At 38.5% G+C, this 22,747-nt stretch overlaps 1 protein-coding gene across 1 annotated transcript; it reads left to right on the plus strand.

The window, feature by feature from the left end:
- The first annotated feature begins 423 nt into the window (after window positions 1–423).
- Window positions 424–19,898, plus strand: LOC105940394 (E3 ubiquitin-protein ligase Itchy-like). Its single transcript, XM_036131616.1, has 24 exons — window positions 424–531; window positions 1,576–1,645; window positions 5,373–5,514; window positions 6,404–6,528; window positions 7,220–7,351; window positions 7,992–8,040; window positions 8,145–8,323; window positions 8,485–8,722; window positions 8,909–9,004; window positions 9,152–9,326; window positions 9,561–9,630; window positions 9,784–9,868; window positions 14,261–14,389; window positions 14,498–14,570; window positions 14,722–14,793; window positions 14,893–14,981; window positions 15,208–15,367; window positions 15,485–15,618; window positions 16,214–16,354; window positions 16,461–16,581; window positions 16,914–17,018; window positions 17,946–18,042; window positions 18,123–18,195; window positions 18,412–19,898. The coding sequence occupies exons 2-24, from the start codon at window positions 1,621–1,623 to the stop codon at window positions 18,509–18,511; spliced, it is 2,610 nt and encodes an 869-aa protein (XP_035987509.1). The 5' UTR covers window positions 424–531; window positions 1,576–1,620; the 3' UTR covers window positions 18,512–19,898.
- The last annotated feature ends 2,849 nt before the right edge of the window (window positions 19,899–22,747 follow it).

Consider the following 22,747-nt stretch of genomic DNA (forward strand, 5'->3'; position numbering starts at 1 on the left):
AGTGTGTCTTTAAACAAATCCACAGTGTTACATGAAATATCTCATTATTTTTGTTTATAAAATAATATTAATTAACAATTCGTTTCCGTGCAAGCTTAAAAAAAACAAAAGGCAGTTCTTATTTTGTATTATTTATAAGAAAAAAATAAGAAGAAAAGTCGTGAAATGACGACATCAACAATGTATCGTTCTTGCCTTCAAAGTAAAAGCGTTTACGAGTACAAGCAAGTTAATGGAAGAAAGAGAAAGCCAATTTCATGCTCTCAAGAAGAGTCAAAACTAAATATCGGTTTAGATTTTCAATTAATTCATTAGCTATTGCTTTGGGTTGGAAGTTGATTCGTTTGTTGGTTTATGCGTCCTTTATTTGGTAAAACACAATCTTATTCTGAAAGGCATAAACCGGAAAGGCAGGGATTGTAGCTAGTGATACACATCTCACCGTTAATGGCTGATATCTAGCTGTCAACAGTCCAGGGGTACCTGAGACCGGCGCTCTTCTACGCGGAATTACAATCTGCGTTTTCATAGGTAAGGCTATTTAGTCTGGTTTGGACGAAAATCTGTTTATTGATCAGTTTATTGATCAGTCGAAGTTGCTTAAACTAAAGGGCCCGGATGCTGGTAGCATTTCTGCCGCGAGCCAGTGCATGGTTAGCTTGTCCTCGTTTCGGGCTGAAGCAAAGTTCCTGGTGGTGGTACAACTCACCAGCAAGACGTTAATATTTCACCTTAACTGCGTGGTTATGCTGTTCCTACCCTCACAGGTGTCCGTTACTGTAGCGGGACAGCTCGTTCACGCGATAGAAAGGAGCTATTAAGACGCGTAGACATAATCATATGTTTGCGAAGATTTCTGTTCAACTTCAACCGACGTTGTTGAATAACTATAAAACGACGGGGATTGTTTGCTGGATCAAAAAAAAAAAAAAAAAAAAAATGCCGTCTACTGTCATACCGTGATGGAAATGTCAGTGAAGGCAGGTTGAGTCAGACCTAATTAACCCGGCTGGTTGATGATGGGGATTTTCTGGTAGGGACTAGACGGGTTCTAGAAATAGACGAGATTAACCCAAGTCACCTTGTGAGGTGTACTGTGATGCATTTAAAATTGGTGCGTTGAATAATATAAAGCTCGTTACAAAGCTATTCGCAGCAAAGATCGCATTTTAGGTGGCAAGTGTATTTGTGTAAAGGTAGAGCTAGATCCGAGCGTCACTGGATAAACTATATACAATATCAAGTTTATATGCTTTATGCGGTTTGTTTTCAACCAGACAGGGGGGAAAACATTAATGACAAATGTTTATTGTAGATTTCCTGAAATGTAAAAGTTAAATATATGCCTAACTTATCCATAAATAATATATCTAGAAATCTCAAACAGCCCTAAATGTCACTTTTTATTTAACTAAACAAGCTCTCTTTCTCTGTCCCTTTCCGTGGCCTTTGTGTTCACATTTTGGGTTATTTCATTGACTCTTCTGCTAACTTTTCACCCCGATGAGCCTAAACAATCTGCAGAATAAGTGTGAGCCGTTTCCTTTGTTTACATCTGTTGTCATTTGCTTCCAGGTTCACTCCTATAGGCAACTTAGAATCGAGTGTTATGGATGAGCCATGAAGGCCCAACTGCAAGTCACAGGTAAGTTATTTATCGGACAAATTTAAGAAGCACAGATAAAGTTAATACCGGATATGAACTTGCACTATAAAAAAAAATTAAGGACAACTTTTTTTCTCTCTCACCATCTGACATTAAATCAGACCATTGCCTTTGCTGTTTTAGGTCATTATAGATTACCAAAATTATCTCTCTATTAGGGCTGCACATAAAATGGACACAGAGATTAATATCGATGCACACCATTACTGTTCACAGCGAGGAAATGCAAGTGAGACGAATTTGCGTAATGGCCGACAGGATTTTTGAAGCGCCTTCGTCCTTAAAATCAGACGTTTGGGCACATTTTTTGGTTTCTGTGATAGCTTTAAATCCATTGAACCAAATGCACTTTATTTTCCTGTTAATATATCAGTGTTCAATAAATTGAACATAAATATAATATTTGGCTGGTTTTGTTTATTGAATGACTGAGCATTAATTTGAAAGTAATAAATATCGATATTAGAGTCAAGTCAAGCTGAGCGATGTCGTGAATCGTATCAAATCGGCTCATCCTAGATCAGGCATGTCCAAAGTGCGGCCCGGGGGCTCCTTTTTTATGGCCTCGCTGTACTGATTTTGGGTGCCCCCCCCACCCCCTCAACTCAACTACATTTCAAGAAATATTTGGTCCATCAGCACAGGACCCTGATGCAGAAGGAAGCTTTTAGTTTTTCATTTGGGTAAATTATCCCAGAAAAGTTAAAATCTTACAGTTGAAAATGTTGAGTACAACACAAAGTATTCATCTTTTAATAACCACGCTTTTTACATTCTCTTTAATGTCATAGTAACACTTATCCAATGACATCTAATTACTCAAATACAGACTTTGGTGCATTAAAATCTGCTTTGAATTCAATCATTAAAATTGGCTAATTACAGCAAGTGCTTTCAAAGAACAGCTGACCCAAATACTGTGCTTATATTGCTAGACCCAAAATAGTTCTGTTTATTATTGTTAAATTATTCAAAATAACTAGATGGCCATCTTTTAATACAACCTTTTTATCTTTGGATCTACAATGCATTCATTTCCTACAAAAAGTCAGACTAATTTATTTATTTTAAATTATCATATTTTTTGTAGAGCATGTAAGAAATCAACATGTTATTTTGGTATAAAATAAATTATGTTGAGTTTTTTTGGCCTTTGAGTTCCTTTGACTTGACAGTTTTGGCCCATGTACCAACAAGTTTGGACACCCCTGTCCTAGATGATACCCAGCCCTGCTCTCTATGTTAAATGACAAAATGTAAGGGACTCAAGGGGAGCTGTGAAGTTAAAGGGAGTATTTGGGGTCAACAGTGCAATGGTGAGTGTGGAGATGAAATGAAGAAGCGTGTCCAAGCAGGTTGGAACTGGTGGAGAAAAGTGTCAGGTGTGATGAGAGCGTCAGCAAGAATGAAAGGAAAGACCAGGGATATAGAACGGTTTAGAGACATTAGCACTGAGGAAGAGACAGGAGGCTGAGCTGGAGGTAGCAGATATGAAGAAGTTGGTGTTCTTTGGAAGTGATGAGGATGGATTGGATCAGGAATGAGTACTTCAGAGGGACAGCTCATGCTCGGAGAGGCCAGATTGAGATGGTTTGGATGTGTACAGAGGATGGATGATGAATACATCCGTGGAAGGATGTTAAGGCTGGAACTGCCAGGCAGGGGGTCTAGAGGAAGACGGAAGAAGAGATTAGTGAATGCCGTGAAAGAGGACATCAAGGTAGTTGGTACAAGAGAAGAAGACGCAGAAGATGGGGAGAGAGATGACTCGCTGTGGCGACCCCTGAAAGGGAAGAGCCGTCGGGGAAAAATACGTACATTAAAGTCACTTTGTCTTAAGCCCGTTTGGGAAAGTCCAAATGACGATCTCCCAACTGGTTAATTCACAAAATTTTAAGCTTCTAATTGGTTAATTAGCAACATTCAAGTTGATTGGAAGCACAGCTGTGGATGTATCTTATGGAAACACCAAACAAAACAACCCAGGATATCAGCAATATAACCGTAGACTTCCACAAATCCAGTTCCTCCTTGGGAAGCTGTCTCTTCTGTCTTTTCAAATAATTTCTTACATGAAAATACTGCGACAGTGTTCCGTCATCTTACCTTTCTATGAAGCAGACTGATTTATGGACCCACGGGTGAATGCGTTTTGGACGCGTGCCCAAGAATAAAACCCTTAAAAGCTCATAAACTGCTGACTGAAGCTGGTGGCAGCATCGTGTTGAGTGGGTGTTTTAATGCAGGGACTGGTGGACTTCACATAACAGACGACACCACGAGGAAAGAACATTGCGTGGGAATATCGAAGCAACATGTCTAAACAGCAGCCTTGAAGTTAAAACTTAATCGCAGTTAGGCATTCCAGATGGACGGTATCTACAAGCCACCGTCAGATAGGTTACTGAGTGGTTTTATGGGCAACAAAGTCACAATTTAGACGTGGTCATCACAAACGATCTCAGATCCGTAGGAAATTTGTAGACGGGGTTAAAATGTGTCTGTGAGCATGGCGGCCTGCAGACCTGACTCCATTGCACCATTTCTGTCAGGAGGACAGAGAAAACGTGACCTCGCTGACTATCCTGGCATTAAGCAAAGAACATATATATTTGTTTGTAATTCTTACAGGGCTAGTTTAGTCTGATTTATTTGTAGACGGAGAGAAAAAGAGGTTTTTATGCAGCTTATGTAAATATCTGGTTTCAGGTGTAGAGTGATACTTAATTGTCATTTTGAATTTGCACAATGACATCAACGCATTTCCTGAAGTGTCAAAATCGAATAAAGTCTAATGAATAAAATGTGTTTGAAAGAATAATTTGAAAAGACAAAATAAGAAAAAAAAAAGTACTGGAAGTTCATATTTTACATACTTTAGACTACATTATCCGTAGTGTATTGTGCAATGTTGCTTGTGTTTATTGCATTGGGATAAAAGCTAATTGCTACTAATAAATGTATCAGAGTGTGACCTTGAAAGGGTTCTAACATTTTCATGGATGGTGTAGTAAATGATTTCACTTGGCGTCAGCTGTAGAAGTCGAGCAATTCACATGTTGGCCTTGTGGCTCCTCTCCTAGAAAAGAAATTATTAATAATAATAATAATAATTGAACTTTATTGATCTCACAATGGAGAAATTTACTTCTGCATCTTAACCCATGCCCTTGGGGAACAGTGGGCTGCCACTGTGCGGTGCCCGGGGAGCAATCTGGGGTTTAAGGGTCTTGCTCAGAGACCTAGAGTGGCAGTATGTGGGAGTTGAACTCAGAACCTCCGGGACCCAAGCACAATACTCTAACCACTAGGCCACCACTCCCCAAAATTATGCCCAGAGCAGTTGTAAAAAAATTACCAATAATCTAATATTAAGTCAATTTTAAGACCCTAAATATAACAGATGTGCAGGCTTGGTTTATACACATAAAAACCAACGAGCTTTTAGGAACAGTAGAAATGCAGAACGTAAGCACAACAGAAACATATCGTGCTGTGATCTGTCTTTCAAATAGTCAGTAACTAAAATAGTGTGAAGTGTTTACTTAAATGTGTGGAAGTCACAGGTTGATGTTGCTTGGAAAATAATGATCGTGATACACCCAAGGCCCTAATGTGTTTTCCAAATTCAACTCCTGAATCGGCCTGATCACAGAACTGTTCCTCTGTTGTCCTCGTGTTTCATGCTTGTGTGTTCTCCTTCCAGTGCTTTCAGCTAAGCTAAGGGAAAACAAAAAGAACTGGTTTGGTCCCAGTCCATACGTCGAGGTAGCTGTGGACGGCGAGTCAAAGAGAACAGAGAAATGCAGCAACACCCACAGTCCCAAATGGAAGCAGGCCCTCACTGTGTGAGTACAGTTGTTGTTGTTTGTCTCTGAGGAAGAAGCTAGTAGCCAGCTGAAAGACCGACCTGCTAAAACGCCACATTAGCATTTCTGTTGCATTTAGTTAATAAGTAATTATTGCAAGACATGCATATAAACTATTCAAAACCTGAACATAAATGCAATGTTTAGTACACATAGTTATTCCAGTGTAAAAACTGGTTATCAATAGAAAAAGCTGTAGAGTTCTAGTTTTTAGTTCATTCTCGCTGCTCATAGTTAAGATATTTTTATACACCTAGATTTTTGAGATGCGCACTGGGCATCTTTAGAATGTCTCTTATTGCGATTAGTATAAAAAGGGCTTAAATGTCTATAATTCAAGCTATGGGTTACATTTTAAAATGTTATCTTTTTACTTTCACATTGCTTGTTCTTGTACACCTAAACTGTGTACTTGTATGTGCTAAAGACAGTCTCATGTCCCCTACCTCAGGACTTCTGTTAATGCCAGGGATGCAGTTATGGGAATGCTATAATATCAATTTGGTTAAAGTAAAATCACACAAATTAACACTTTGCATTTATTGCACTTTAACTAGCAAAGTGAGGCTAGACTTTCAAAGCTCAGTATAAGGCATTTTTTGTTTTGTTTTACATTGTTTCTCTGCTAGTTTGTGGTCATAGTTAAAACATTTGCACGTTTCTAGCTAATGGGTCATGAAAATCAAACTAGAACAGCTGAATCGAGAGTATGTTTAAAAACACCTCAGCGCTATAGATTTGCAAAGGAAAAATAAAACTTGCAGCTTAAGCATAAACATGTTTGCAAGTTATGCTCAGCCAAGGACTTCTTTGTTTAATTTGCCCGACTGCTGCTACTTAATCCTATCCCTGTGTCAACTCCCTGCAGAATTGTGACGCCAGTCAGCAAACTCATCTTTCGTGTTTGGAGTCATCAGACGCTGAAGGCGGATATTCTGTTGGGCATGGCCACCCTGAGCATCAGCGCAGCCCTCAAAGCCAATGACCTTAAATGTGAGTTTCAATTTCAACTTTTCTTCCATGCAGACTTTTTTTTTTTTTTTTTAATCTTCTAAATATTTTGCGTACTTCAAAACTGCACCTCTCTAAATCCGTAGCGTTTGTCAGTGAAATTGGGAATTTGTTGTAAACCCAGATATTTTGATGGAATTTGCAGAAGAGCTCAAATAAAACAAGCTGCTATCGGTAGAAACTGAAGATGCAAGAACTATTTTTTTGGATGATAAAAAATTAGCCTAATGTTTGTTTATCAGTTCACGTGTATCAGCTCTGTGACCGTGATGTTTCAGATCACTAACCTCCGATCATTTCTTTACATTTTGCTTTAAATGAACCAACTGATCATGTCAAATTCTCAGCACTCTTAAGCTACAGCTCTGTTGTTAATCTGTTGCTCTTTTATCTATTTAGCCAAGAACTGTGGTGCACACTCTCTAGAGGCTGTTCTCTGTTATTATGTAAGAGAGCACGCCCGCCTGTGTTCACTATCAACATATTTTATTGTGGTTTGATAAGATTAATATAGCCCTTGTGCATATAACTCACCTTGTTCCTGTGTAAAAGTTTGGAATCAGAGGGACAACGTTCTCCGTCTCCACTTTGAGCCCCGAGATGAAATCTGAGTTGCGCGATCATGTTGCTTGTTGAAGTATTTGCTTAACGCCGTGTTTTCTCCTGATCTCAGTGTGTGAGGTGGTGCAGACGCTGCAGCTGTCCTCTGACAGAGACCCCCACGATATTGTCGGGGACCTCTCAGTGTGTCTGGACGGCCTGCAGGTCGACCCGGAAGCTTTTGCCCTGGCAGAGAGGGAGCAAGGTAAGGGAAGCAAACAAAGAAAGTTAGGTTAAAAATAAACACTTTGCTTTTTCAATTAGAAACACCAATGCTTTATTCTCATTTAGAAATGATTACATTGGTTTAATTTACTCTGCTTAACCCATTTATCAAGGTTTGCACACCTGCATTACATGCATTACCCACAAGGGAGCAGTAGAAATCAATTTTTTTTCACCTAGTTCCTTTCCAGGGCAGCTTGCACAAGCAGTTAAATGAAATGCCCGTATTTGTATAAAACATTGTCTTTTGATTTGCCTGTCTTTAATCACTAAGAGGAATATAGCAAATAAAAACTAATTTTCCAGGTCATTTGTAAAAGGCACTGTCTGACTTTTTGACTTGGAAATGACTTTGTTAGCTGCTAAGGACCATATGCACCTTAATCCCCTCAGGAAGTGTTGTTGTTGACCAGTGCAATCAACTGTTTGTTAAAAAAAAAAAAAGAAAAAAGATTTGGGATAAATGTTGTCCTTTTATGTGTAACTATCTGCATTCTGAGGCGGCCTCTGCCCCACTGAAAATGTCATTATGGTAACCGATAGTGACAGTAAAGCTTCTTGAATTAAAATGTTTTAAAGCTAACCAATGTGATGTCACGGTTTTCTCCTTTTCTCCCTAGCACCTCTTACAAATGGAAATGCAAAACAAAACGGCAATACAAGCAACAGGTCTCGTAGACTTTACCTTGGACATCTAAACTCGATTACTTTGTTTGTCCAGCGTTTCTTAAAAGGTTTCAGCTAATATTTTTTTTTCCCACTTTAACGTTTAGATCAAGCAGGGACACGTCTCCATCCAGTGGCTCAGACGACTGGGTAATTGTACCCAATGGTCTTACTGTCAGCGGTAGAGGTTCTCCTTCTCCGTCTGCAGGGGGCTCCACCTCTGCACGTCCTCCTCGGCCTGCCAGACCTCCCCCTCCTACGCCACAAAAACCTGGTGCCTCACCAAGTAGGAAACCACAGAACTTCATATATATAATATATTTATTCATATCTTTCCTCGGTTTATGTTACATGCACAAAAGGATGTTGGACTTCCTGTCTACCGATATCGGTCCGTTAAAGATGCCTAAAGCATTTCTTCTCTGCTTCTTATCCTTTTGTCCTCAGGCTCTTCCAGTAGTTCTTCGCCCAGTGAGCTGAGTGAAGCACCAGCCTCTGATGGCTCCTCTCAGGCGTCTGCAAGCGGGGGTTCAGACCAGCCCGACGAGGCGGGAGCACGAGCAGCAGCGGCCGTTTCCTCACAGACGGCAAGTGGTGGTCCCAAACCGCCCGGCGCTGTAACAGCCCCTCCAGCCGTAACACCTCCCAGAATCAACCCCCTCAACAACGTCCCCCTGCCGCCAGGGTGAAAAGCAACTTCTTCTTTTGAATTTTGATTAATTCAGCTCAGAAAGATTAAAGTTCAATTAATGTACATCTATACATTTTTGTATAGTGCTTTATGATAACTCATCTAGGTCTGTAAGATTTTTATTAGCATTCTTTTAACAAAAAATCCATCAGAGCTTGTTTAATGTTATTTGTATTGTAGGTGGGAGCAAAGAGTGGACCAGAATGGACGAGTGTATTATGTGGACCACATTGAGAAAAGGACAACTTGGGAGAGGCCTGAGCCTCTGCCTACAGGGTACCCAAACAGTTTTCTTCTTTCTTTCTTAATAAAATGGATGCTGATGTTAAATATGCTCATTTATATCCTCATTTGAAATGACTAGCTAGTTATATTTACATTCAAGTTGGAAGGTTTCTTATCTCTGCTCGTCTGTTTCTGCAGCTGGGAGCGAAGGGTCGACCCGATGGGTAGAGTATACTATGTTGACCACATAACACGAACCACAACTTGGCAACGGCCCACTCAGGAGTCGGTGCGTAACTATGAGGAGTGGCAGAACCAGCGCAGCCAGCTCCAGGGAGCAATGCACCAGTTTAACCAAAGGTTCATTTACGGGGTGAGAGCAATCACTGGAATTACTTTTACATTCAATTCGTGGATTCGTTTCTTTGATTTGGTACTCTCTAAAATATATTAGTGCATTTCCTACAGTGTGGGCCTAGGTTCTGGTTTTACAAAACAGACAAGACAGATTAGGAATTTAAGTAACATCAGTTTACTTTTTTATAAATGTGAATGTTTCCATTTTATTGAGGTCGACTATTTATGTTGTATTTATTTTCTGGCTCAGCTACAAGACCAGTTTGCAGCCGCATCTACGAAAGAGTTTGACCCCCTGGGACCTCTGCCACATGGCTGGGGTAAATATATTTTTACAAGAATTCACTTTTAAATTACTGAAGTTTCACCAGTATGAGAAGGATCTGTTGTTGGAACGTAGATATGTAATGCTACTGGGAGTGCTTGGCAGTAAATTGACACATTTGTGTGCATAAAATCTGTTTTTACTTTAGAGAAGAGAACAGACACAAATGGCAGAGTGTATTTTGTTCATCATCCAACTCGGACGACACAGTGGGAGGACCCAAGGACACAGGGGTGAGTGTATAATTCAACTCAGTTCAATCCAATTTTATTTATATAGCACCAATTCACAGCACTACATCTCAAGGCACATTACAAAGTCAAATCAAACAGATTGTTCAAAAGGTTTGCTCTCTAAAGAAACCCAGCAGATTGCATTGAGTCTTGACAAGCAGCATCCACTCCTCCTGAAAGCATAGAGCCACAGTGGACAATCGTCTGCATTGTCCATGGCTTTGCAGCAATCCCTCATACTAAGCATGCATGAAACGACAGTGGAGAGGAAAACTCCCTTTTAACAGGAAGGAAAAACCTCCAGCAGAACCAGAACCAGGCTCAGTGTGAACAGGCATATGCCTCGACTGACTGAGGGTGAGAGAAGGCAGAGCAGAGACACAAAAAAAGCAATAAAAACATTCCTGATAGTTGAGTGTGCAAGAGAAATGTATAATCACAGTAGTGATATTGTGACATGAAAACCCTGCAGTAAATCTTCAACATGAATGTTAAAATCCCCCACTATAATAACCTTGTCAGTATTTAACACCAAATCAGATAAGAAGTCTGACAACTGATCCAAAAACTTAGAGTAAGGGCCTGGCGGACGATAAAAAACAACAAACAGAAGAGGTTTTATTGCTTTGCAGTTTGGATGAGGGAAACTAAGGGTTAAATGTTCAAAAGAATATTATTATATTATTATTATTGATTGACCTTGGACTAATTTTTAAATCAGACAGAAAGATGATTACTATTCTTCCTTCTCTTCACGTAGTTCTGGGGATGTAGAAATTTAAATAACTATAGGGAGTTGACTCATTTATACTGTCGTAGTCTTCTTGCAGCAGCTTCCAGTATTTTATGAGTGCAACAGTTTTTGGTAACAGCTGCTGATCAATTTTGTGTCATTGATATGTAACAACATGCCAGTTTGCTGCTCAAATTACAAGGAAAACTGTCTCAACTTTCAAATGGTAAACATTTTAGGTCCTTCTTTTACAACGCCGAATTCCACCTTTCTACCAGACTGGATGATTTCTAGATGCATTTTATAAAATGAACAAATTAAAGTAGATTAAAATAGAACTTGTCAGGAAATTATAGATGCAAAAAGAAAATGCAGTTTTTTTTAGTACTTTAATGCTTGCAGTTATGTATGTTCAAGATGTTTAATATTTTTTTTCAGGTTAGCCTGTATCTTGGTTACAGTTATTTCGTGAAATATATAAAGATAAGCCAATATGACTGGATGTGATCTCTGTTAAACTTTGTTTATACCAGCACAGTTGAGATGATAAAGATTAATTTTTCTGACATTTTTAGATTTAAAATTACTTTTATTCATCTGGAAACAGTGTTCCTGATGCTGAGGCATTTCTCAAAACACAATAAAAACATATGTTATTGTTTTATTGAAATTTTTTTTTAATTCTAAATAAAGCTATTTATTTCTATGATATTTTTTGGCACTGTACTAATCAAACCCTTGTTATAATGCAATATACTTGAACCTTAATATGCAGAACTGTGCAATGAAAACAGTGCAATGAAACCTTCCTGATGGTCAAGAGTGTTAAAAAAATATGCATTCACAGTAGCGATGTTGTAATGTGCACAGACTCAGTCTCCTCAGCAGGGGACGATAGCCCTTACAGCTTTAGCGAAAAAGCTATTTCTAAGTGGGGTCGTACTGGATTTGATGCTCCGGAAATGTTCACCTGATGGTATAGGGGCAAACAGTGCACAGCCTGGGTGGTTGGGATCTGTTGTGATGTGTCTGGTCCTTCTCTGGACTCGTGCAACATAAACCAAGTCCAGATTTTGCAGACAGCATTCTACAACTCCCTCTGCTGTCCTCACCACCTGAGCAGATTATTTGCAGATGATCTGCCCCCCTGGATGATGTTACAGCTAACACAGCGTCAGACCAGGTGTACCTACTATGAAGAGAAAACAGACAGGGAAAAAAATGTTAAAATAACAACAAACAATGCAAAATTGGAGACCAGTAGGACATGCCTGTAGTCGAAGTAATTAGTAGGATTCGTCAGTATTTATGGATAAATATAGCTGAGTGTCATCAGTGTGGCAGTGGAAATGAATCTCATTCTGTCTGAAAATTTTACCAATCGGAAGCATGAAGAAAAATAAATATAAATATATATATATTAGTAAAGAGAATTAGCCCAAGGACTGAACCCTGTGGTACTCCACAAGTGACCCTAGAGTTTGAAGAGGAGTTATTATTGACATGAACAGAAAGCTCTACTGCTCCAAAACAGTTCAAACACCGATCAGGTTCTAAAGATTCCTCCAACGCTGCCTCACTTCCTGAGGATGAGTTTTTGGGAGGGTGCCAATTATATTGTTTTTAATGGAATCAATTTTATTTACAAACAATCCCATAAAGTCATTACTGCTGAGAACTGAGGGAATGGATGAGTCAACAGAGCTATGACTCTGGGTAAGTTTGGCAACTGCACTAAAGAGAAACCCAGGATTATTTTTTATTCTCCTCTCTTAATGATGAAAAATATGATGCTCTAACTCTGTGAAGGCTCTTTTTCTACAACAATAGACTGTTTTTCCAGATTAGGTAGAATTCCTCTAGATATGTCGAGCGCCATTTTCTCTCCAATTTCCTAATGTTGTACTTCAAAGAACGCAGCTATAAATTAAACCAGGGAGACGGCTTCCTATGAATAATCACCTTCCTTTTCAAGGGAGCTACATTGGCTTATGCACAACACAACGTGGAAGTGACACCGACAACAAAAGCGTCTATTTGTGAATGGGAAGAAACATTGCTGCTATCTGCAGGGCATTTCTGCAATACAGAGTATATTAAAAGGGAGACAGACTCTTTAAACTTTGACACAGCATTATCTGATAAAGATCTACTATAATGAAACCCTCTTTTGGGGGTGGAGAACTCAGTTAAATTGAACTCAAAAGTTATTAAAAAATTGTCAGATAGGACAGGGTTGTGAGGAAATACTGTTAATTCTTCACAATCAATGCCATATGTCAGCACAAGGTCTAAAGTATGGAGCCAAGAGTGCATCGGTTGATTCACATTTTGAGCAAAACCAATTCAATCTAGGATAGCTTTAAAGGCTGCACTAAGGTTATCATATTCATTGTCAACATGGATGTTAAAATCACCCACTATAATAACCTTGTCAGTATTTAACACCAAATCAGATAAGAAGTCTGACAACTGATCCAAAAACTTAGAGTAAGGGCCTGGTGGGCGATACAAAACAACAAACAGAAGAGGTTTTATTGCTTTGCTGTTTGGATGAGGGAAACTATGGATTAAATGTTCAAAAGAATTGTAGTTATTGATTGACCTTGAACAAATTTTTAAATCAGACTGAAAGATGATTACTATTCTTCCTTCTCTTCCCGTAGTTCTGGCGATGTGGAAATTTAAATAACAAAAGGGAGTTGACTCATTTATACTGTCGAAGTCCTCTTGCAGCAGCTTCCAGTATTTTATGAGTGCAATGGTTTTTGGTAACAGCTGTTGATCAGTTTTGTGTCATTGATATGTAACAACATGCCAGTTTGCTGCTCAAATTACAAGGAAAACTGTTGTCTCAACTTTCAAATGGTAAACATTTTAGGTCCTTTTACAACGCAGAATTCCACCTTTCTACCAGACTGGATGATTTCTAGATGCATTTTATAAAATGAACAAATTAAAGTAGATTAAAATAGAACTAGTCAGGATATTATAGATGCAAAAAGAAATTGTAGTTTTTTAGTACTTTAATGCTTGCAGTTACGTATGTTCAAGATGTTTAATATTTTTTTCAGGTTAGCATGTATCTTGGTTACAGTTATTTTGTGAAATGTATAAAGATAAGCCAATATGACTGGATTTGATCTCTGTTAAACTTTGTTTGTACCAGCACAGTTGAGATGATAAAGATTTTTAGATTTAAAATTGCTTTTATTCATCCGGGAACAGTGTTTCTGATGCTGAGGCATTTCTCAAAACACAATAAAAACATACGTTATTGTTTTGTTTACATTTTTTTTTCTTCTAAATAAAAGTATTTATTCCTATGATATTTTTTTGGCACTATACTAATCAAACCCTTGTTATAATTGAGAAGCTTTTTGCATATTTTCACTTTTTATTTTGATGATTTCCAAGTATTTGTGGCCTGAAGGCCTCCTCGCCATCACCCTAATCTATAGCCTCCTCCAGAGAATCCCTCCCATACTCAAGTCCGGACCCGGACTGGGCCACTCCAACACATTAATATTACTTCTGGGTGGAGAAATCAAGATTGATTTTAAACTGAAATCCGTCAGGATTATGAATATTTATCTGTGCGTTGTATTTATTATTTTCATGTCCTGTACCTTTGTGTTTTTTTCACATCCTTTGCTCAGACTTCTGAATGACAAACCTCTGCCTGAAGGCTGGGAGATGAGGTTCACTGTGGACGGTATTCCCTACTTTGTGGACCACAACCGGAGAACAACTACCTACATTGACCCCCGGACGGGCAAATCTTCCCTGTAAATTGTTCATAATGTTTAATTTTGCTGGTAAAGGAGGACACAGGCCTGCAGGTCATTCATTCTTGTCATACTAAAAATGCTTGTTTTGTAATTTTTTTTTTACAGCGAGAATGGCCCACAGATCACTTACGTTAGGGACTTCAAAGCCAAAGTGCAATACTTCAGGTTTTGGTGTCAGGTATGTGGTTTGTTTATGATGTTACACGTCAAATTGTTGTTGTTTTTTTTTTCACTTTGTCTTGTTTTGCCATCATACATGTTTTATTCTGAGATAAGAAAAGCCCTGTTAGATTTACGTACTGTTCCATGTTGCATGTTCATTCTCTTAGCAATTATCGATGCCTCAGCATATCAAGATTACCGTCTCCAGGAAAAGCTTGTTTGAGGATTCATTTCAGCAGGTGAGGTCTTGCCCTCTCTCCAGGTTTCGAGGCGTACCGCTGCTCTTTTCCTGTGGGTGAGTTACGTAACCGTTTTCATTTTTTAACTCCTTTTTAAAGATCATGAGCTTTCACCCACAAGACCTGAGGCGGAGACTGTGGATTATCTTCCCTGGAGAGGAAGGCTTGGACTACGGAGGCGTGGCCAGGTAATCCCACGTAGTTTTTTTAAACCAGGCGTGTCCTTTTCCCCTGACTAGTTGGGTGTGCAGATTGTGTTGGCACCACCCAGGGTTGAAAAATCATAAACCATATGTTGTAATATCAGCTGCTGATGTCATGAGGAAAGCTCAGTCATCAAGAAATCTGATGTGCAACTTCATTTCATCACTTCTGATTGCTTACGTGTTTTGCCATACGTGGTCATATTTTCAGGGAATGGTTCTTCCTGCTCTCCCATGAAGTGCTAAATCCCATGTACTGTTTGTTTGAGTACGCCGGAAAGGACAACTACTGTCTTCAGATCAACCCGGCTTCTTCCATCAATCCGGATCATCTCAAATACTTCAAGTTCATAGGGCGCTTCATTGCTATGGTACCTTTTGCTTTTAGTTTAGAAATTTATTGTTGGCCTAATAAATTTAGATTTACATGCATTTAATTTTAAAGGCACTGAATGTACTTTTTTTCCTGTTTTTTTTTTTCTTCTTAGGCCTTGTTCCATGGAAAGTTCATTGACACGGGATTCTCGCTGCCTTTCTACAAGCGGATTTTGAACAAACCCCTGGCTCTTAAAGACTTGGAGTCCATAGATCCAGAATTTTATAATTCACTCATTTGGATCAAGTAGGTAGCTCGTGTGCATAACAAAATCAAATATGCAAATAAAATCCAGGTTTTCTTACTTGGTCTGGAAAAGTATGGAATTGCATTATTTATTTAAAAACAGAATAAAAGCAAGTAGGAATAAAATGTAGAAACAAAATAGAACAAAAATAGAAACTAAAAGCAAAGGTTAAAAACAGTTGGACTACAAAGTTGAACTAATGATGTTTCAGTAAAACAATTTAACTAGAACAGTTGGAGGCAATCCTAAACAAATGTGTTTTTAATCTTGATTTAAAGGAACTCAGGCTTTCTGCACTTTTACAGTTTTCTGGAAGTTTGTTCCAGATAAGTGGAGCATAGGAACTAAATGCTGCTTAGAGATAACTAATAATTGCTGGATCTAGGCACCGGCCCCTCCCTGAGCTCCGGCAAGGATAAGCGAGTATAGATCCTGGATGGTTGGAAAGTTCATCTATGCCAAAGGAATATGAATATTAAATGTTTCTTAGATTATTTTTTTTATTGCTGCCCATAAAACCCTAAGTCACTGTGGGTGTATTGGTCCAGGTATTTAAACTGCCTTGGTAATAAAAGGAGTTTTTATGTGTTGCAGGGACAATAATATAGAGGAATGTGGTCTGGAGATGTTCTTCTCCGTTGACAAGGAGATCCTGGGAGAGGTCAGTACTCATGAGCTGAAACCAGATGGAGGAAACATTCAAGTAACTGAGGAAAACAAGGAGGAGTACATCAGGTGCAGCAGCATTTTTCTTCCACTTCTTATAAAATAATATTTGTTATTTTTAAATTCTCCAAATGTAACATTGGTGCCAACAGATTGCATCTTTCTTTGTATGCAGGTTAGTGGCAGAGTGGAGGCTGTCCAGAGGTGTGGAGGAGCAGACCCAGGCCTTCTTTGAGGGCTTCAATGAAGTTCTTCCTCAGCAGTACCTTCAGTACTTTGATGCAAAGGAGTTGGAGGTACAGGACTATTTGGACGGTTTCTCAGCAGGATGTTTTAAACGTGTTTGTCATCCATCCTGGTATTGATTTAGACTTCAAATTATACTTTGCTGTATTTTCTGCAATAATAGTAAAATTGACCAAAAAAATGTATACAATGCAACAAAGTGTTTTTAACAATGCATCTCTGTCTGCATATAGTCAGAGTCCCACAAGCACAAATACTGCCCTGAAAATAAATGGGCAGTCAGATTTAGAAGTGAATTTGTACCATAGAAAGCTACTGGAACGATTTTCAAACTGTTGTGCGTCTCTTTCTTTTTTTTTTTTTTTTTTTTTTTTTTTTTTAGGTAATGCTTTGTGGGATGCAGGAGATTGATCTGGTGGACTGGCAGAGAAACACGATTTACAGACATTATGCCCGGAGCAGCAAGCAGATACTGTGGTTCTGGCAGGTGTGTCCTGAAAACAATTGTTCTGTAGCTGTAATAGTTGTTCGTGTATTTAGGAATCAAACTCTCACAACACTGGAATGTACCCAACCTTCATTCTTTTTTCATTTTAGAATACATTCAGTATACAGAGATTTTTTTAACATTTATCTTCAGGCACAGTTTGGAGAATAATTTCCTTTGTAATTGAATGCAAATCTTTTGTATACTAAGATTAAATCCCACCATTACCTTGTAAATTAAAGATGCATTTTTTGTTATAGGAAATAATAACTATTTTGGCTAAAGGGTAAAATTAGAGATTTGTTTCATTAGGCATACCTCCCACTTTCCGAACCTTTGTCATTGATCTGACACAGAATGTATAAAGTTTATTGTCATTATGTACCCATAATACATTTTTTGGTCAGACCACAGTTCAGAAATAATACACGGACACAAGTCAAACACATAAATATATAAAGCTGAGCGTGCCAAGCAGAAATACTTCCTGAGAAGCTAAAAAGTGAGCAGATATTGAGCAGATAGCAGATAGTTTGCATGGATGTTCAAACAAACACTCCTTCAGTGTGAAAACAGTCCTCAGCATCTGATAAGATTTAGTTCAATTTAAAAAAAGTCAGACAGCAGAACAATGTAAATTACTGTACACTTGCATGGATCTACCAGATAAACGGTCTAGGAAGATATAAATTATGCAAATAGTCATTAGCAGCCACTGAAATGTTCCAGACTCGTACAGAATTAAATATACTTGTAAAGTTTTCATGTTTCAACCGAATTGGCAGCATGTGGTGCTGGAGCTAATTAATTAACTAATTAATATGCTGACTTGCGTTTTCTACAAAAAAAAAATGTCTTCCCTTATTTCTCGACTGAAAGTGTTAGAAAACGTCCAACTAAATACGGACATAAATGCTTTGTTTGCAGTTTGTGAAGGAGATGGACAACGAAAAGCGAATGAGGCTCCTGCAGTTTGTCACCGGCACCTGCCGTCTTCCCGTGGGAGGCTTTGCCGATTTGATGGGTACGCAAAATCCACACACTGGTGTCTGCTCGGTCGTGAGCCTTTGCTGATTCGGGTTTTCTTGTATCTGGCGAAAACAGGAAGCAATGGTCCACAGAAGTTTTGCATTGAGAAAGTGGGGAAAGAAAACTGGCTTCCACGAAGCCACACATGGTGAGAATGTTTTTTCCTGCTTCCAGACATGTTCAGCTGCAGGCATTTGATAAAATATATAAAAACGTTGTGTTAAAAACGAATGGCATTCATTGGAGGTTAGAAAATGTTGAATCAACGGATGCTTTTTAGCATGCAGTCACGTGTAGCAAAAGACGGCAAAAACATGTCAGAAGAATAATTTAGTTTGTATTTTGTTTGTTTGTCTCTGTGTAGCTTCAATCGTCTAGACCTTCCTCCTTATAAGAGCTACGAGCAGCTGAAGGAGAAACTCATGTTCGCCATTGAGGAGACAGAAGGATTTGGGCAGGAATAATCCAGCAGGACTTCCTGGTTTTCATAACAGCAATCCGCGGATGGGACAGTAGACGGCTGACATTGAATGAGCCGGGTCCATTTTCTTTTTTCTTTCTTTTTTTTTAGAAAGGAGCACTTTCAGTAGTTTCTCTCTGCAGCCCAGAAATGCTTTCACTCTGGTAGATTCTGTCGCAATAGCACATTCACTAAATACTAGAAAGATGTTTCATCACAGGCTCATTATTTAACAAGGGAGCTGTGAATCAGCTCCACCTTAACGAGCTGTTCCTCCCTGATCCACCTAATCTCACTTTTGCTGCACAAAGCCCACATTAAGGCGGTGGAGAGAGAGAGAGAAAAAAGAAAAAGAAAAAGAGAGACTCCTTTCTCACTCTGGCATGCCTGCACCTGCTGTGCGCAGAGTAAGCGCAGTTTCTACACACGGAGCACCGATTCTGCGCAGTAGTCGTTCCTTTTAGAACCACTTTGTTGGGGCCTATGCATCACCATAATGTCTGAGGAAAGAAACTCGTCTGTGCATTTTGATTGAAAATACGAAGACTGATATGTAAAAAGATGGAAGCACAGCCCCCTTGTGATCTGAGGTCATTGGGATTTAGTTTTCCTTCTTTTGACGTGGGGGAGGGGGTCAACGGATATTTTTCTAATAGGTGACTGACATGAATCCTGTAGCACGTATACAGTTTTTTTTGTTTTCATTAACTTTGCTAAATGTGATGACTTTAATTGCAATAATCCTTTCTCTTGTTTTGACAGGTTGCTTTCTTAACTTCTGAGTTAAAATGTTCAACTAGTTTGCACATGGGTTTTTGTGAGCGGAGAGATTATGATCGCTATTAGAAGAAGCTATTTTTAAGTGCAATAGTTTTGTAGAAAACATCATTTTGCCAATGCTAGAAACAAACAAGGCTTTGATTATTTTTTTTGTTTTTTTTTCTCTAAGACTTAGCTTTAGTTTGAGTTAGTCCCAAGTACAAGGCTTAGAACGGCTGCTCACTCTGGATTCTGTACGATTGCTGTGGTTTTCCTACTGTTGTATCTGCATTTTCGACTCTTAATGTTTACCTAATTTCTCAGTCAGGTAGAAGGAAACTGTGAAGGTTGTGATAACAAAGTTGTTACTGATGACCTTTTCCCACTGGATGAAAGTCGATTCTCAGCTTGTTACCAGGAGCCCAAATCTCTTGGCTGAAGCCAAGGTGTCTGTTTGGTTCTGCCGAGCATGGCAGATGGACTGAATGCAAGAAAAGTTTAGGTGTAAAATCCAAAAAAGTTTCATCTATGAAGTGACTGTTGCAGTTTATGTACAGTTGAAAACAGATGTTGAAATGCATTTTACAAAAGGGTATGCCCCCACCCCCCCCCCTTCCCCCCCTCATCGTCTGACATTAAATCAAACTAAACGTTTCCTGTTTTAGAAATGTTGGGATTACCAAAAAAAAATTCTATTTGCTAAACGCCACAATAATTATAATTATTAATGAATTTACATATATTTGCTTAAAATTTGGCAGCATTCCTCTTTAAACAGTATGACTCTGACCAAATCTTTCTGGTTATCCTTCCAGAAGCTTCTCACAATAGTCTGCTGGAATTTAGGGCCCAGGTTAGCTAAGTCAGTCACGCAGTCCATCTTGATCGCTCACACCTTTTTAGCTCTGCCCACATCTTGTTTTTTTTAAGTTAAAACAGGTTTAGGGCTTTGTGTGATGGTCATTCCAAAACATTGACTCACATTTCTTTTATGTAACTAATTTGGCCGGATGCTTAGAGTCATTGTCCCTTTGGAACATCAAAGCTTTAACTTTTTGTCCGTCTTAAGATGTTTCTTTAATAATTCTACATAATGTTCTCTCCTTACGTTGACATCTATTTTTTATAAGTCCCTCTGTCCCCCCACCCCCCGCAGCAAAACATGTTTCCCACAGTTGGGATGGGGTTCACTAGACTTGCAAGCTCCCTCCTGTAGTAGATGTCCTTTATGGCAAAATAACTAAATTTTTGGGGGTTTTTTCAGACCGCAGAATATCCAAAAATGTACGTACTTTGGATACGTATTGATTGCATTTGCAGACTGAAATCCTTTTTTTTCCCGGTTGTTTAACTGTTAGGATTCTTTCTCTGCTGACTGGCCTTTCAGCCAGAGTTGGCACAGGACAGTATATCTCTCTCATCAGCGTCAGCCAGCATCTTTACAAAGTGTTTTGCTTAAGTTCTGCTTAAGTTCCGTGCCGTTTAAAGTTGCGAGTAGTTGTTTAAACGGATGAACGTGGCACCTTCAGGCATGAGGCAACGATGAACCAGATTTGTGGAGGTCCACAGTTCTCTTCCTGATATCTCGGCCGGTTTCTTTAGATTTCCACGTGTTGTCACACAAGGAAGGAGAGCCATCGAGGTTTGCCTCAAGGTGCATCCCAAGTGTTGCCTCCACTTAACTCAATTAATGTGAACTAATGATTGAGAAGCTTACAAAGTCCTGACATTTTCAAATGGCAAATCCAAATGGGGGTAATTAAACTTTAACAATTTGGGTAACTCTAATCTTGATACAAATTTCTTTATAAAAAAAAAAAAGATCTTGCAATACTTGCATTTAGCAAATACAAAATGATTTTTGGTAATCCTTATCTAATAATTTTCCTGAAACAGGAGCATTTCATGTTAGACAATGAATAAGAAAATGTAAATGTCTCTTTATACAGTGTATTTAAATATCTGGTTTTAATTCTAAATGCACTTAGTAAGTATAGGAAAACTCCATTATTACACCTGGGTTGCCCAAGGAGTGGAACTCTTTAAGAAACGAGACTCAGTTTTACAGAACCCTAGTTTTATAGGGTGTTAGTTGCTCACATTTGTACATTGTAACTAAGGACTCTTAGAGTAGAGCCAGGCTATGTAAAAAGGGTAATTAGTAGAATTGTGAACCTTTTAATGTCAGTGTTCTCTTCATTTCATGATGACTAGATGATATACAGCATCCTACAGGATTATTGCCACCCATGGTAGAAATGTGTAAAAAAATAAAATAACTTAAAATAAATCATTCCGTTATAGCAGCAGCATAATCTCACTCTGAAAATGTCATTTCAGCACATTTAGTACGTGTTGGTGGGGGAAAATAGCCTCAGTGAGACCTTATTTTTTTAATAAGATCTTTAGTGCCACAATTTGTAAGCCCTAATAGTGTTAGTAAAATAAATGCAACCAAAGCTTTCTTAAGTTAATCGCAGTGCTTGGGGAATGTGAATTAATGTGACTCGCTGTTTGCCTGGAGCATAATTATGCTGTGACACTAAAGCCTGTGTCTTTGAGCCGATCTTTAAAGAGTGGGAAAGGTATGAGACCGTGCCATCTGAGTTGGGTAGATGTGTGTGGCGTTTCATAAATCAAGAAAAATAGAATAAAAGTTCTTGTGCAACACTGACAGTATTTCCAGCGTGAGATTGTTCTCCTACTCCTTTTTATGTGCTTTTAATGGGTACCAATAATTGTGCAGGGTGCTGTGTTCTAAATTGTCGTAATTTAGCGATCTGCTTTTATTTTCCGAAATATGTAAAAAAAAATAAAAAAGGTCTTTTTATTTCATAATTTAAAGTCTTGTTGCTGTTTCAGAAAGCTATCATGTAAATTCTTAAGAGCTATTAATCACAGTCCATGGATTACACCCCCCCCCCCCCCCCTCCCAAATGTTTCTAACAATTTGCTATTTTAAGAATCTGCCACACAGGTTTACTTTAAAGGGACTACAAGCTTAGAGCAGCTTTACACTGATTTAACATTTTTCTACGCAGTATTGTAATTACTAGCAACCCTTTGAGCTTTAAATTGTGATTGTGCTGCAAATTGATGACTATGTGTGTTCTTCTTAACTAAAAATCCCAAAAAAGTACATATGTTTCTGCTGGTTCCCTTTAAGGTCACTACTTGAATTAGACGCAGCCAAGGTTTCTGAATTTATGAATTTATTCCCAGAAATGACATGGCTGGTTGTGTTTTTTTTTTTTTTTTTTTGCCTTGCTGTGCATTAATTACATCCAACTTTTTTTCTTCTACCCTTCCTTTAACCATTTAATGCTTTCTTTGTCCTTAACTGGATTTGGTTTTCTTATAATCATTTAAAAAAAACAATAATAATAAAAAAAAAATCTTATTTGCTGTAAATCAGTCCAAGCTCAGCAAAGACTGTGTTGCTGGTGTTCAGACTTATGAAGAGCTTAATGTAAAATTTAAA

Source organism: Fundulus heteroclitus, unplaced genomic scaffold (assembly GCF_011125445.2).
Source record: "Fundulus heteroclitus isolate FHET01 unplaced genomic scaffold, MU-UCD_Fhet_4.1 scaffold_445, whole genome shotgun sequence".
NCBI classification, from domain to species: Eukaryota; Metazoa; Chordata; class Actinopteri; order Cyprinodontiformes; family Fundulidae; genus Fundulus; species Fundulus heteroclitus.

Coding starts and splice junctions, on each gene's coding strand:
- LOC105940394 (XM_036131616.1), top strand. CDS start 1,621: ATGAAGGCCCAACTGCAAGTCACAG. Junction 5,515..6,403: donor TGGAAGCAGGCCCTCACTGT/GTGAGTACAGTT, acceptor AACTCCCTGCAG/AATTGTGACGCCAGTCAGCA. Junction 9,005..9,151: donor CCTGAGCCTCTGCCTACAGG/GTACCCAAACAG, acceptor CTGTTTCTGCAG/CTGGGAGCGAAGGGTCGACC.